Raw genomic sequence first — 14,843 nt, 5'->3', positions numbered from 1 at the left:
GTCAGGATGCTGCTCCTGAGTGTAAGGCCCAGCTCAGAGCATTTTCTCTTTACTCTTTTTCCATGCTGGCATCACTTTTACAGTCACACACACTCAGTGGCACCTGGTACTTTATTGCTCAGTCCTGTAAGACACCTTTGAACCCTTCACAGCCTCCTGCCATCCTCCCCAGGATGAGTAACTCCTGGCATCACCAAACACAGCCACCTTACCACTCACACTCCGGTTAGGACACTGGTGATGAATGGCAGAGTTCCCAGCACCAGTTGAGTGGAATTTCACCTGCAGATGCTGTGGAACAGCTCCCCTGCTCCCACACGTGGACAGAGGAGTGCAGGGTGGCTGGGAGGGACAAAAGTCTGTAACCAGCTTTCATTGGAGCAATGATTTTTGGCCATTTAGTGCCAGGGTATCCCTGCTACCTGAGAGTGAGGAGAGCATGACATTGGGGCTGTCCTGCGGGGGTAGGATGAGGCAGGAGTTGCAGGTGCTGTCCCTGCTAGAGCACAGTCCCACAGCGTGCAAGTGAGGTAGCACTGGTGGCACAGGCAGCCTCCACTGATAGCCCTGGACAAGGTGAGCTGAGGAGTAAGGTTCAGCCTGGTGGAGCCCAGGAGCAGCAGATGGAAGCTGGACGAGAGACAAGGTGGCAGCATAGGTCCAAGGTCCATCTGGGAGACTGGACTGGGGACAAGTCTACCTACGATGTAAGTCCAAGGTCCATCCGTGTGCAGTAAGTTTAGAGAGGGACAGAGAGAGACACAAAGATAAAACCAAAGACTGAGCCTGCCTGCCTGGAACTGAGCTTAAACAGAACCCAAAACGCCACAAGCAGGGGGTAGAGGTCCTAAGTGAAGTTGGTCAGGGCCATTAATGCCCACTGGTAATTACAGGGACTGGCAGCCATTCCCCTCACATCCCTCTCTTCTGAAGTGCTTTGGGTGCTGTGGGTCACCATCAGGCTGTGTCAGGGTGACTGGTGCCATTGCTGGGTCACAGCATGGGTTTGTGGGGCTGGGACAGAGGTAGGGAGTCAAGAAGAGGCTGGGTGGGGAGCTGGAGTGGGAGACAGTGATGAAGACTGAACAGTGATGGGGTGCAGAGACCCAGACAAAGTGAGGGGATGGACTCGGGCCACGAGCCTACCAGGGCTGGACAACAGGGGATGCCTGGTGTGGGGCACAGCAGTCCCTCTTCCTCTCTCCCATTTCTTTGATCCTTCTTATTTCCCCCACATTTGTTTCATCGAGGTCTTTCCAAGATCTCAAAGCTCAGCCAAGACCCGAGTGTTTGAAAACCAGTTTTCCATTTATTCAGCGCTTTCTGTGCAGTTTTATTTTTCTTTACCACCTCTGAAGGTCCCCATGGCTGGGCTGCCTGACCTTTTTATTTGCAAAGCAGATTTGCTCTGGATGCTTCTCAAAGTACAGCAGGTTATCGGATGTTACTGTTCACAAGTATATGACACAAAACAAACCCAACCCAGACGATGCCCAGCACATCGCAGCGGTAGGGAGACAAGCCAAGGTGGCTGTTGGAGGGAAAGCTGCTTTCCTTCAGCATTGCCCAGCCCCATCTTGTGGCAAGGATCAGCAAAACCTCCAAGAGCAGCAGCGGCGTTCTGCCTGCTCTGTGAGCATCAGGGTGGCTTTCCTGGAGCACTGAGCTCCAGGATGGGGCCAGGATGGGTCCAGGGTGGGTCTTCTCCTGCTTTAGGTGTCCTGCCTCCTCCCGCAGCCCCTGTCCCAGCCGTGGACCAAGTCCCACCACCAAGCCATGCCCCTCAGTGCCACATCCACACCTCCCTTAAACACTTCAGCGACGGGGACGCCACCACCTCCCCGTGCACCCCCTTCCGATGCCTGCGCTCCCTCTCCATTAAGAAACCCATCCCGGCATCCAACCCCACTTGACACCGTCCCTTCAGCTTTAAAACCGGGCTTTTAAAGCCCCGGGGAGGAGCTGAGGCGGAGGTTGGCTTCTGCCGCCTCCCTCCCTCCCTCCCCGCCGTGACGCCATTTCGTGGCGCCCCGCGGCTGCTCGGCGCCGCCATGTCCTTGTGGCGGGTCCGCCTGGGCCCGGCGGCCACCGCCGCCCTCCATGGCCGCCTGCGGAGCTCCGTGCTGCCGGCGGTGAGCGGGGCTGGGGCGAGGGTCCGCGGCTGCAGCGGGCTCGCCTTGCGGTGTCCCTTCGGCTCCGGCTGCCCCGAGGCTGCTAGAGCCGGGACGGGCACACCTAGGGCACCTAGGGCATGCATAGGGCGTGCACGGCGCATAGGGCAGGGGCAGCCGCTGTGCCCGGGGTGCGGGTGGAGGTGATGCAGGGACGTGGGGATGTGGCGGAGGAGATGTGGCTGCGGTGTGACACGGTGACCTTCAGCACGGCAGGGGTGGGAGTGGGGAGGTCCCGGGTGAAATTAAAAGCTTTGTGTAGTTGCTGTGCCCCAAGGGAGGGTTGTGCAGCTCTCGCAGAGGTCTGCGGGTGGCTTGGTGTTTGGCAGCGTGCTGCAGGCAGCTCATGGACCAGGTGCGTGTTTCTGTGCACCTCTGCCTTCGGGAGCTGTCTTGTGCAGTGCTGAAGCTGTTTCTCCCCTGAGAGGCTGGGAGAAGGTCTAATGCTAATCGCTACCCAAAAATGAATAAAAATGCAAACAAAAACCTGCTATAGGATCTCACTTAATGTAGGGCACATCAAGTGACCGTGGCCTTCAGTAAGTCAAGGAAGCTTCACCAATTCAGACCAGTGTTGGCAGAGCTCCCCTGCTTCAAGCTTTAAACACACTGGGATTTGTTTCATGTTTTCTGGCTTATCAGTATTGCATTTTGTGAATAGCTTTCCAGCCTACATACTGCTTCAGCTGCTGAGCAGCAGTGCTCACTGTGCTGTATGAGAACTCCTTGTGTTAGATGTGTGTACCTACCTTTCTGCCTGCGCAGGTCTGAAAAATCTGCTCTTTCAGCACACCTCGTTTGGCTAAGAGTGACATAATCTGTTAATTTTGTTGCTGTGTTTTCTTTCAGGCAAGAATTCATGTCAGCCCTATGCGGAATTTGCAGTATGGCTGGCTGGCTTACATGTTGGGAGACAGAACTTGTAAAAAGCTCACTGAATATAGCAAAATCTTCACAGTGGAGGGCAGCTTATGTTCTGGGAAGGGCAAGCTCGCACAAAAGCTAGCAGAAAAATTAGGTACATCTTATTTTCTTTGTAATATTTAGTATAATGTAATAGTGTAATTGTCATAGTGTAACAATGCAACTATTGACTAGGAAATTATTAGGTAATGTTGCAGTTAATGTAACAGGTGTCTAGATAAAGGCAGAATAAATGTTGGTGAGTTTCAAGATGAGGACAGAGCGCTTGTTATGTCTGTGGGGTGAATAGGTATTGTTTGCTGTGAATGAGATTTTAGTTCTAATGAGGTCATTTTGCTCACCTGAGCTCCTAGGTCACTGAGCACATTACGAGGTTTGTAGGTGGTGTTTTCTGTGTGTGTGTGGACTCAGAGCTTCAAGTTGAGTAGAGGACTGGTAGCAAAAAAAAAAAGTTCTGCTGAAACTGATAGCTCACCTCTCATCGTGGAGATGGAACAATAATAAAACCTAATAAATAGGTTTTGTCCCCCTTCTCTGAGGTGGTTGGCCAGAGGATTTTGAGCTGTCTTCAAGTATTGATTAAAGCAGACATAGGTACTTAAATGAACTGACTAGGAGATACTTACTGTAAACAAACAAAACTTACTTTGGTGTTCTGTTTGGGGTTTCTTCTTTTTTGTCAGGAATGAAATACTTCCCAGAAGCAGATATCCATTATCTAAACAGAATCACAGGAGACGGAACATTGCTGGATGAGAAGTTTAATGGTTTCTGTAACCTTGAGAGATTTTACAATGACCCAAAATGCCCTGATGGACACTCATACAGACTGCAGTCTTGGCTGTTTGGTAACCGTGTGTTACAGTATGCTGATGCATTGGAACATCTGCTGTCCACAGGTTAGATTTTACAATAAATGTTTCATTTTTGTATTAACTTGAGTGAAAGCTCTGACCCTGAGGTAGCAAAATACTTCAAAACAGCTACCGTCTGCATTTTTTGAAATGGAGTGAGTATGGGTGAACAGTCCTAGCACATTTTGTGTCGGAACAACACCTTGAACACTTATTACAATTAATAAAACTTGTAACTTGGACAATATTAAAATGGCCTTCTTAAGCATACTGAGACGTGAATTCTACAACCATTTTTAAAACTCTCCCTAGACTCTGTTGCTGATGGCATTTTTTGTTCAGTCATTTTGATTTCCATAAATACAGTTTTACAGTGGTATTGCTATAATTCCAGAATGTTTCTGGTGTGAAAAGCTTTTCTCATTCAACACTGACTTACCTGTTGCTTGTGCTTTAATAAAAGTGTTTTCTGAAAAGATGTAAATCATAAAATCATAAGGGTTGGAAAAGACCTCCAGGGTCAGGTCCAACCATCACCCTAATACCAATATCACCCACTATACTGTGTCCCCAAGCATCGTGTTCAACCTTTCCTTAAACACCCCAAGGGATGGTGACTCTACCACCTCCTTGGGCAACCCATTCCAATGCCTGACTGCTCTTTCTGAGAAGAAATGTCTCCTAGTTTCTGACCTGAACGTCCCCTGGCACAACTTGAGGCCATTCCCACTAGTTATCTGTGAGAAGAGGCTGACCCCCAGCTCCCCACACCTTCCTTTCAGGTAGTTCTAGAGAGCAATAAGGTCTCTGCTGAGCCTCTTCTCCATACTAAACAACCCCAGCTCTCTTAGCCACTCCTCATAGCACTTGTGTTCCAGACCCCTTACCAGCTTTGTAGCCCTTCTCTGGACACGCTCCAGGGCCTTGATGTCCTTCTTGTAGTGAGGGGCCAAAACTGAACACAGTACTCGAGTTGTGACCTCACCAGAGCAGGGTACAGGGGGATGATCACCTCCCTGCTCCTGCTGGCTGCACTATTCCTGGTACAAGCCAGGATGCTGTTGGCCTTCTTCTTACCCCCTGGGCACGCTGCTGGCTCATGTTCAGTCAAGCATCAGCACCCCCAGGTCCTTTTCTTCTGCACAGCTTTTGAGCCGCTCTGCCCGAAGCCTGTAGCGCTGCATGGGGTTGTTGTGGCCAAAGTGCAGGACTCAGCACTTGGCCATGTTGAACCTCACCCCGTTGGCCTCTGCCCATCGACCCCATCCTGTCCAGTTCTCTCTGCAGGACCTTCCTACCCTCCAGCAGATCGACACTTCCCCCCAGCTTGGTGTCCTCTGCAAACTGGGGGTGCACTCAATTGCCTCATCCAAATCATCAATAAAGGTAGTAAAGAGGAGAAAGGGTGTGAATTCTAGAAAGTGTGCCAAACGCAAGTGTAACTGTGGTGTTCAAATATAATAATACTTAGCTACTGTAGTGAAGGCACAGAACAAGAATTTGTGTATTAGATAGGCATTTTTAGAATACATACACACTGTGTTTGTACAAACAAAAAGAAATACTGCTTTTTTGTTTGATTTAAAATTTTAGTGAAATTTCTCAAAGTTTTCCTTTAAGAAGATCACTGTCTTTAATTTTGAATGTTGCTTCCAAGAGTCTTTCTTGAGCCTTGCATGACTGAAATCTACTTTGAATTGCAGGACAAGGCGTGGTGTTGGAGCGTTCTCCCTACAGTGACTTTGTGTTTTTGGATGCCATGTTTAAACAAGGCTATATCCACAAACGCTGTAAGTTACTAGCATGCAAAAATGAAGTTATTTTGCCATAATGTCATCAAGAAGTGTGGTAGGTTTTTTTATTATATATATTTTTTTGTATTAAAAAAATTAACCTGCTGGGAAGATTGACCTCTATAAATATTTGTAGTTGTTCATGAGGTACTTGGCATTTTGCTGTTCCTTGCATTGAAGACCAACCTCAATGCATGCTACTTGCCAGTCTTTCTTCAAGGCTTCAGTTCTGCATATATGTTAAAGAACATACATTCTTTATATTGCTTACTTGTGTGACTCGTAGTGACATGAGTGTTGCTTTCCCTCCTTGGCATTTTGAGAGGCTGTCTCTAAACAATAGAGAAAACCTATGTTTCTCTAAGCTGAAGTCAGAAATAAATTCTCCTTTTGATGTAACAGGTATGTTAGAGATTCTTAGATCTCAGTCCTTGTAGCTCCTTAGTTTACTTTCTGTTTCCTGAAGATTTTTATTTTTCCTAATCCTGAAGACTTTCTGAATCCTATTTGAGGAAAAGCCTACTGTTAAGCTTGGTATATCAAACAATAAGAGGAGGCTACAAATCAGGATATGATGTATTTGTAAATAAAGTGTGTTTACTAAACAAAAAACAACGCTGAAGAAACAGTTACAGATTCTTTATTTACTTGATGTTAAAATTTTATGCTGTTACTTTGTTTATCATTTGGGTTAAGTTTTACTGCCACTAAGTTTCATTGTATTTGACTTTGCTTTTCATACAGGTCTTGCTCACTACAAGGAGATCAAAGAGATCGGCATCAGTGAATTCCTACCACCTCATTTGGTCATTTATTTAGATGTACCTGTTCCAGAAGTGCAGAAGAGGCTTCAGGAGAAAGGAGAGGTAATTTTCACCTTTGCCACTATCATTGCTTGCTAGTGTCTGTTGCAGTCATGCCCTTGTGCTTGAGTCCCATGGGATCTGCTGCAGAATTCCACTTCTCAGAAGCTTTTAGTCCTCTTAGGTGTAAGAACTACTATGTGTTGGTGATAACTGTGTGGGTATTCTGATATGCCTGCTCTAAAAGAAAAAAAAAAAAAAAAGGAAAACCCAATTTTTTTCTCGATTTCACTTGTGTAAATTCACTTCTGTAAAAATTGATCAGCTCTTAAAAATCTTAATATATTATTCTCTTAATAGTACTTGTCTCATTGTATCAGCATACTGGATTTCTGATCAAAGACTATTTCAGTAGTTCAGTAAAGCTGGAGAGTGTTTCTGTATAAAGACTAAGCTAGGTTTTTGGTTTGGAGTTTTGTCTTCAGCCTCTTGTGATATTTGCACATGTTTTTTCTCAGATGCATTATGAAGATTAAATGATGTTTACCTTATCCCTTATTGAAAGGCTGTGGGAAACTGTATTCAAGTGAATTATTTAACTGTGGATAGCCTGCTATATTAAAAGACAGCTTTGATTTATTAGAAAAAACATTCTCAGATCACTTGGTGATGCCTGCTTCTTGAAGCAGGCGTGTGCATGTTGGTGTGCTGGGGTAAGTCAGTAGCGTTTTGTTTCCTGAGCAGCTCCCAGCTCAGTTAAGAGGGAGGCTGGTCACTGCCAAAGGGAAGCGCCTTCAGAGCTCTAAGTTGAAAGCTGCTGTGCTGCTTCGTCATCTGTGTGGCCCAAATTGCCTTGTCTACTGTTCAAGGGACTCCCCTTCTGCCCTCTGGCAGTTTAGGCACTGACGGAATGCTCCTCTACCCTTTAATGAACAAGATGCTCTTGTATGGGAAAACTATAGATCTCTTTGTTTTAGTAGCTTCAGTTACAAAATGAGAAACTTCTTAATGTATTGTGGGAACCTCTGAGTTCTTTGCCCCATGAGCAAAAATATCAGTGACATTTTTGAGATCTTTTGGCAGGAATTGCTGATGTAGCAGAACTTCCTTGGGGCAGTGGTACTGCTGAGCATTGTAGTGCCTATTTGGGGGTGATAGTTTGGGGAATTCTGGGTTCTTGGTGCATGGAGTGCTTGTGGTTGGTATCAAGCACGGTTATTGCAGGGTGCTAGAAAAAGAAAAGCCCCCCAGTGGGTGCAGCTAGCAGGTATGAAATCCCTGAAATCCCAAAGAAAGATAGGGGAGTAGATGGTTGCCCATGCACTTTTCTGAAACCAGAAGAAGAGGATCCATGTTGCCTGAGTCTGCATTTCCAGCAGGAGGACCAATCTTCTCATTTTTTCTGTGTGATTGTATAAAACTTCCTTGTTAACAAGGTTTAATCATTCCTTGGGAAGTTAATCTTTTTGAGGCTGTTGATGCAAACTTGGTTCATGCAAACTTGGGGAAAATGAGAATTCCCATAAACTGAGATAAGCTTTTTATTTTGTTTTTCCATCCTTCTTTTGAACCTTCATTTCCCTGTCTTTCTAGATTCATTAGCATATCAGAAGGATCTTATTCACAACTAATAATTAAAACCATGGAGATAGCAGTACAGGGTAAAGCAGTGATTGATGCAGACTGCTACTTATTTTTTGGGAAACTCTAGGTGTTTCTAAACACTATTCTTAAAACGCTCCAGATGTCATAATTCTTGAAACTCTCATTAATGCCTGTGTGGTTCACTGGATATTTCTCTGCTAATACAAGAGCAGAGCCCACGATAGATGGTGTAACAGCAACTTCTCCTTAGACTGCTGTACAGGTGCGTGGGGGAGAAACCAAACTTCACAACACTGTTCTTCTGTTTTGTTTTGTTTTTTAGCCTTACGAGAGAAAGGTGTCTCCTCAGTATCTGCAGAACATTGAGGATGCTTACAAGAAAACCTTCTTACCAGAGATCAGGTTAGCAAACAAAACTGTTCTGTCCTTTGAATCTTCAATTAAAATGTGCAAATCTTAAAAGTTTTACTAAGAGAAGCAAATAAAACACATGTCATGTGAGAAATCCTCCTTCTTATATATAGTACAATGAATGCTGTAATGATTGCATCCATGGCATAATACCTGTGTGTACTTGTGTATAGTTAGGTACCTCTTGCATCTGAGAAACTTGATGCTAGTATTACAATGTTGGAATACTATAAATGAAGTCTTTTTAGGTGTGAGCTTTATGGAAGTTTCTTGACTCGTAAAGAGATTCAGAGTGGGAGAAGTGTATATAATGGTAAATTATTATTATTATTTTTTTTTAATTTAGCTAATGAGCCCTGATCTGCAGTACTGTTTTTCATCCTTCTGTCTTGGGGAGTTACAGGTTCAGTGTTGTGGAATCATACAGGGAAGCTTTCAGGGTGGAGTCATACAGGGAAGTTAGTTCATCAGTTATCAGTTATTATCAGTTGTGGAATCATACAGGGAAGTTATTTCTTTGCAGCACAGCCAGGGATCTGGTCTGTTTGCTTTGCAAAACCCAGTTCTGTCTCTGTCTCCCTCTTCTGACAATGCTCTGCATGGGATTGGCTTTGGCCTCTTTGCTGCCCTTGTTAGCTCAAAGCAGTGCATGGAGTGCTTTCTTGGGGTGATGATGCCCAAAGTGCTGAAGTTACAGCTGTACATGTTTGTGTTTGTATGATTTGAGGAGGTTGTGTTGCAATGCAAGCTTTTCTCAGGCTTCTTAGGAGGGGAGAAGTCACAGGTGTTGAGACTCTCCACAGAACTCCTCTCAGTTGTCACAGCTTAGACTAGTTTCTTCATAGTGCTACAGAGGAAGAGGAAGAAGTCTTCAGGTAAGGGCTTCTTCCATTTCTCTAGTTCTGTTTCTCTACCTTTTGAGGCATGCTCTTTACAGCTGGCAGAGGATTCGATGGACTTGTTAGCATTGTTGTTAGCATTGTTAAATAAAGGTTGCACTGCTGCCTGCTTCTAGAGACTGAAGATGCTCGTCTCTGGACTTTGGGCTTTCTCTAGCTGGGAAGCAAGCACGTGTGAACTTGAGACTATAATAGTTTGCCAGCTGTCCCAATTCTTACAGAAGAACTCAATCAAAAATCAAATTGTCTTAAAAATATAAAAGCATATGAACATAAACAATCTGGGTCCCTCAAACGAATTCCTTTCTGGAAGGAAAGCTGTTAAAGGTCAGAGGCAGGCCTACTTTTACATCAACACAATCTCTACTCGTGCAGGATTTGGCTTGTGCATGAAGTTGATTGTTAAGTTTCATTTATTTAAGTCAGAATAGATCTTTGGGAATACTGTAGCTTGCTTGCTTCCTTCTTGCTTTCTTGCTTCAGCTTCCAAGGTAGATCAGTGTAATTATGCTGTCAGCAATTGAACTGAGTGACTTAACATCGAGCCTGTTATTCATACAGGGCAGAAGTTGTTGGTGCAGTGTACGGTCAGCTGCCTCTGAGTGTATCCCCCACAAACTAGTGGCTTGCACACTGCTGTCTGCAGGAAATGGGAGGCTTGTGACAGAGAGGGAGGGTGGGAAACCATGGGACTGTCATCCCCCCGAGGGCAGAATTGGTTTGAATTTACTGGAGAGGAGGAAAATGCTGCTTATCCTTTGGATCAGAAAATATACTGTGTTGTTCAGTGAGGCTAAATCCTAGCCTAGCTGGTCCTGCTGTGATTTCAACTCTTTCCCCTTTGTCTGTACATGGTCAGTACACTTGTTAAGCAAACACCCTCTGCTTGGCATCCTCATCAGCGCGGGGGCTCACAATGGCTTGTCAGATCAATCTGCCTGCTCAGGTCTGAAGGAGGATGTCTCCGTCCCCTTGATGTGGAGGAGTTCTAAATGCGCAAAACTTCAGCTTTGCACTTCTCTGGACCTTGCTGAGAGCTCGCAGATAGCTTAAGCCTCTGCAGATTTATCCTATCTTTAACTGTTTGCTGGCTCATGGAGAGATGCGTTGAACTATAGTCAAGCCGGGCTGTTGGTCTCTAAGCACACTAAGTATTTAACTTCTGTTTCTCAGGAATGACCAATACTTGGTCCAAACAGGCTAAGAGGAGTTATTTCCATTACAGACTGTTGGACAAACTCCTGGCCTGCATCCATTCTGTGTTCAAGCTCATGTTTGCTTTTCTTCTGTTTTTCTTGAAAATGTAATCTACAAGAAAAATTACCTAGTTTGTTACTTTGCAAAATTCCAGTTCTCTTACTCTGTTTATCTGGAACATTTTTGTGCTGACCTTAGTGATCTCTCTTACACTGAATATTTGGTTATCACAGAATTTATGCTTCCTTTCTGGTCTGACATGTTTGTTAATGTCTTCGTCTCCCTTTTATTTATTTATTTTGGAAGTGATTTGTGAGCCCGATGCTGTGTGACAGGTACTGTTTTGTGACTGTAAACAGACTGCTTTTTGTATTTTGTTTGACTTTCTTTTCTGGCCCAAAGTGTCTGATTACTAACGTTATCTTTCGTATCCAGTTGTGCTTCCACTGAGCAGCTGTTTTCTCCTAATGAAAGCCCTAATAATCTGCAGAGTATCAAGCAATTTGATCTGCCCTGTTAATGCAATTGCCAGTGTAAGGCTCTGGTGAAGTCCAGCCTCCTCCTCTGATTAGTGACAGCTGAAATTGAAGATGCACGTATGCATCCTATCCAGGCTCATTAGCTCCCTTTGAAAGCAGAACGTTTTTCTTCTTTCTGTGACTGAAGAATTGTGTGAGGCCTTCTGCTTTTTTTTCCCCCTCCCCTTAAGTTGAGGAAAAAACTCTCTAAGTAGTTCCCCTGTTGAGAGCACCAGTTAAATGGCTGACCCCATAAGAGCTTAGGGGTTCACAGGAGTAAAAGGTGCTTTATAAAGGAAGGTTTTTTTTAACCAGAGCTGTTCTGATTGAGCAGTGATAATGCAGACTAGAAACTAGCTCAGACTGTTGCAGTTTTAAGTTATTTTGTTAATGTGTTTACTTTCAGCAGCAATATTTAGACTTCCATTCCAGTCTTAATATTTATTAGTTTAAGGTGGTTGTGATAAGTAAAAAAGTCTATAAAGTCTTTTCCATGCTCTTTAGCTTTGCTGTGTATAATTTGATATACCATACCTATTTGGCTTCCATTTTATTTTATCTTCAAGGAGAATTTAAGGAACAGTTATTGAGGATGGCTGAGGCAGGCTTGGGAATGACTGCCACAAAGGGTTGTGCGTATTCAGTAGTGAAACATGTTCCTAAAGGAGCTCCTGTTGTGCTGCAAGTGACTTTACTATGAAGTTTGCTTTATAAATAGGAAAGCAATCTTGTTACTAGGACGTTGTTAGCCATTTTCTATGTGTTTTTTTTTTTTTTTTCTAATAGCAGATACTGCTACCTGTGTTGCGTTGGTTCAGTTAGCTCAGTATTAATAAATAATGATAAAATAATGTATTGCTTTCCTAAAGCTTAATACGTACGTTAATACTCGTGGTTGTAAAATGAAACATCTACTGAAGCTTTGGGTTAAACTAAGATTTTGTACAGACAGGGCAATTGTAATTGAGGGAACTGTCCACATTAGTAAAATGGAAACAAACTCTTAGGTGAGACACTTCCATTTTTTTTTTTATTTAATGAAGTAAAACTCTGCAGTTTTTCATGGGTCACTTGCACTTTAAAAGCAATTTTGTTTGCTTTTAAACCAGGAAAAACCAGGAAAGAAACAACTTACAGATATAATAGGAATTTTATTGCGAGGACTCTACGTATTTGGGGGAAAGTGGAACTAGTGGATCTGCTTTTATTATTTTTTTGCCTTGGAACCTCATTTTGTTGTAGAGGTGAGAGGCTGGTAAGAGCAGTTGTGTCCTGTGAGTTCAATTTTTTTTCTTCTTTTCTGCAGTGAGACCAGTGAAGTTCTGCAGTACACAGCAAGTGACGCAGAGGATGTGGAGAAGGTAAGAGTTTGCTGCATGTTGGTTGTTGTTTTGTTTTTGTTTTTAAACTTCTAAGACTGAAACATGAAGAGAAAACTTTTTTCTAGATAACCAGCTTAATTAACTACTTAATGCAAGTAGTGTTTGCTGCTATGGCAAGATCTGGGCTGGGACTACACTATAATATTTTGATGAAAGATTGCAGTTTTGTCAGGAGGCTGACACACATCCCCCAGGATACCTGGGGGTATCCTTTTGGCAGGATACCTGGCTGGCTGAGCAAGCAAGATTGATGTGACTTATTGCTGGTGTTTCCACACGTGGTTTGTTTTTCCAAGCAAATCTTGTGAGGGCAGTAGAAACTGCATTTTCAGAGTCTGTGCTGGGCTGTGCAGTATTTGGCTGTTCAGTCATCCCTATTTGAAGTGACTGGAAACATGGGCAGGGATCTGCGTAGCTCAGTTTGGAAACTAAAGGCATTAACCAAGAGGTAGGTCACCCCCAGCATTCAACTGAAGCTCTTCCTACAATTGTAAGGGCTTCTATTGGCTTTTGACAGCATGCAGCTTCCTATGATCCAGGTTGTGGTGCACAGGTTCCTATGCAATAAAGTAGCTGTTTTTTTTTGGTTTTTTTTTTTTTTCTCTAAAAGCTGATAATTATTTGATTATTATAACTTGATAACTAGAGCTGTTAACAGCTTTGAACACCTGAGTTATTCATCTGTATTGACTAGCATGTGGTATCTAAACTGCAATTTCTTCTCTAAAGGGTTTTTGCTAGATGTGTTAACCCTGGACCAAGCCAGATAAATTGCTGTCTCATTGCTAGAAATAAGCCGTCTCTGACTGACTTTCATGCCTGCCCTGCGTTGGAGCATAGAGTTATTGTTGCTGACTTGCATTTTTGCTCCTTGAGCCAGATGGCAAAGCTTAATCCTAGGAGCTAGAAACTGTTAAATCTCTTGGATCTTTGAGTTTAGTTTGTGTTGTTGGAGATGATGAGTTAGATTAGTTGAAGCCTGCTCTAAACATGTCTCCTTAAGGCTGTTTTTGTTCAGAAGTGCAAAGTAGACTTTAGTTGGCTCAGTCTGTTACAATAGCCTGTGCCCAATATCCTCATATTCCCATGCAAAAAGTTTGTGTAAAGCAGGATATATTGGTGAGGACTCTCCTATTCTTAAAATTTGAAGCCCCTTTAGTCACATTACCATACATTTCTTTCATTGCCTTTTAGTTCTCTTTATCATAGAATGATTTTGCCCTGTTGTGACTGGGTTTCCAAACTCATACAATCGATAGTAAAGGTTATTACTGTTAACCAGGAGACTTGTGGAGCAGTTTAAGTTTATACTCAAGGGTTGGCGGCTTCAGGTAAGAAAGAGTTCACTGTGAAAACATGCTTCAGATAGGCAACTTCAGCATCCCAGGAAACGTGTTCTCTTACATGTTTCTAGGTTTGTTTGTTTGTTTTTTAGGGCCAGAATTAGAGAAACAAGAGCATGAAATTTAAAAACAACAAAAAAGATAAGAGTTCAGCATCTGGATGAGAACCTTGAGCAATTACTGCTAGCTTTTCAGGATATCATAAAAGGAAGGAGAACATGATTCAAGAGCCATGATGTCGGAAGAGGGTAGTCAGATTTGGGAGAAATAAGAGGAAGAATTGGAGTTTGTGTTATTTGTGTGTTTTCTTTTATTTTTTCTCTCTGAGCATGTCTTTGAGTTGTCAGAACAAAGCCATTTGTTTCCTCCCTAGATTCTGTAGTAAAACCCATTGCTAGAGACTTTATTTTAATCCTGTAAATCAGGGTTTAAAGTCAGTCTAAAGCTCTTACAGCTCTAGTAGAGAGTCTACCAAGCTCAACAGTCTTGTTATCATTATGCATAACCAGGATGCACACTGATGACCCTCTTCTTAATTGGGTTGGACAAATCTGGACTAGAGGAAGGATTATTGTTTTGAAGTCAAAGTACAAGATGGTATCGTGTTTTCATTGGTAAAATGTTAGCTATACAAACTAGTGTTCTTTCCACGTGTAAGAAAGAATAAAGTTGTTTTCCCCTTCTCTTTGGACTCAGTTTACCTTTGAAATGAAGTAATTGATATTTGGAAATATGGGGATGGCAGGAGGGAAGTGTTTTTGGGGTGTTTGTGTGTGTGCAGCTGTTCCCTGTTAATGGATAGTGATGTTTAACTTAGCCAGATTCAATTTACAGCTTCTTTACTCTGCAGTTTGGGAGCTTAATTTTTTGACATCATAGCTTGTCTTTTTAGTTGTTTATAGCAAACATGCAACTCAGAAATGACTTGTACTTCTGAAGTCTC

At 43.3% G+C, this 14,843-nt stretch overlaps 1 protein-coding gene across 1 annotated transcript in view; it reads left to right on the top strand.

Annotated features, from left to right (window-relative positions):
• The first annotated feature begins 1,943 nt into the window (after window positions 1–1,943).
• Window positions 1,944–14,843, top strand: part of NDUFA10 (NADH:ubiquinone oxidoreductase subunit A10) — a 38,640-nt gene continuing 25,740 nt past the window's right edge. The window contains exons 1-7 of the mRNA XM_084524299.1: window positions 1,944–2,132; window positions 3,021–3,189; window positions 3,779–3,994; window positions 5,653–5,739; window positions 6,487–6,608; window positions 8,473–8,552; window positions 12,482–12,536. Of these exons, the coding sequence (XP_084380425.1) occupies window positions 2,052–2,132; window positions 3,021–3,189; window positions 3,779–3,994; window positions 5,653–5,739; window positions 6,487–6,608; window positions 8,473–8,552; window positions 12,482–12,536 (810 nt within the window). The 5' untranslated portion in view covers window positions 1,944–2,051. The remainder of the gene's footprint in view (window positions 2,133–3,020; window positions 3,190–3,778; window positions 3,995–5,652; window positions 5,740–6,486; window positions 6,609–8,472; window positions 8,553–12,481; window positions 12,537–14,843) is intronic.

The sequence above is a fragment of the Aythya ferina genome (genome assembly GCF_964211825.1).
Source record: "Aythya ferina genome assembly, chromosome: 6".
NCBI lineage: Eukaryota > Metazoa > Chordata > Aves > Anseriformes > Anatidae > Aythya > Aythya ferina.
Note: the sequence above shows the minus strand (reverse complement) of the source record. Positions and strands in the feature narration are given on the sequence as shown.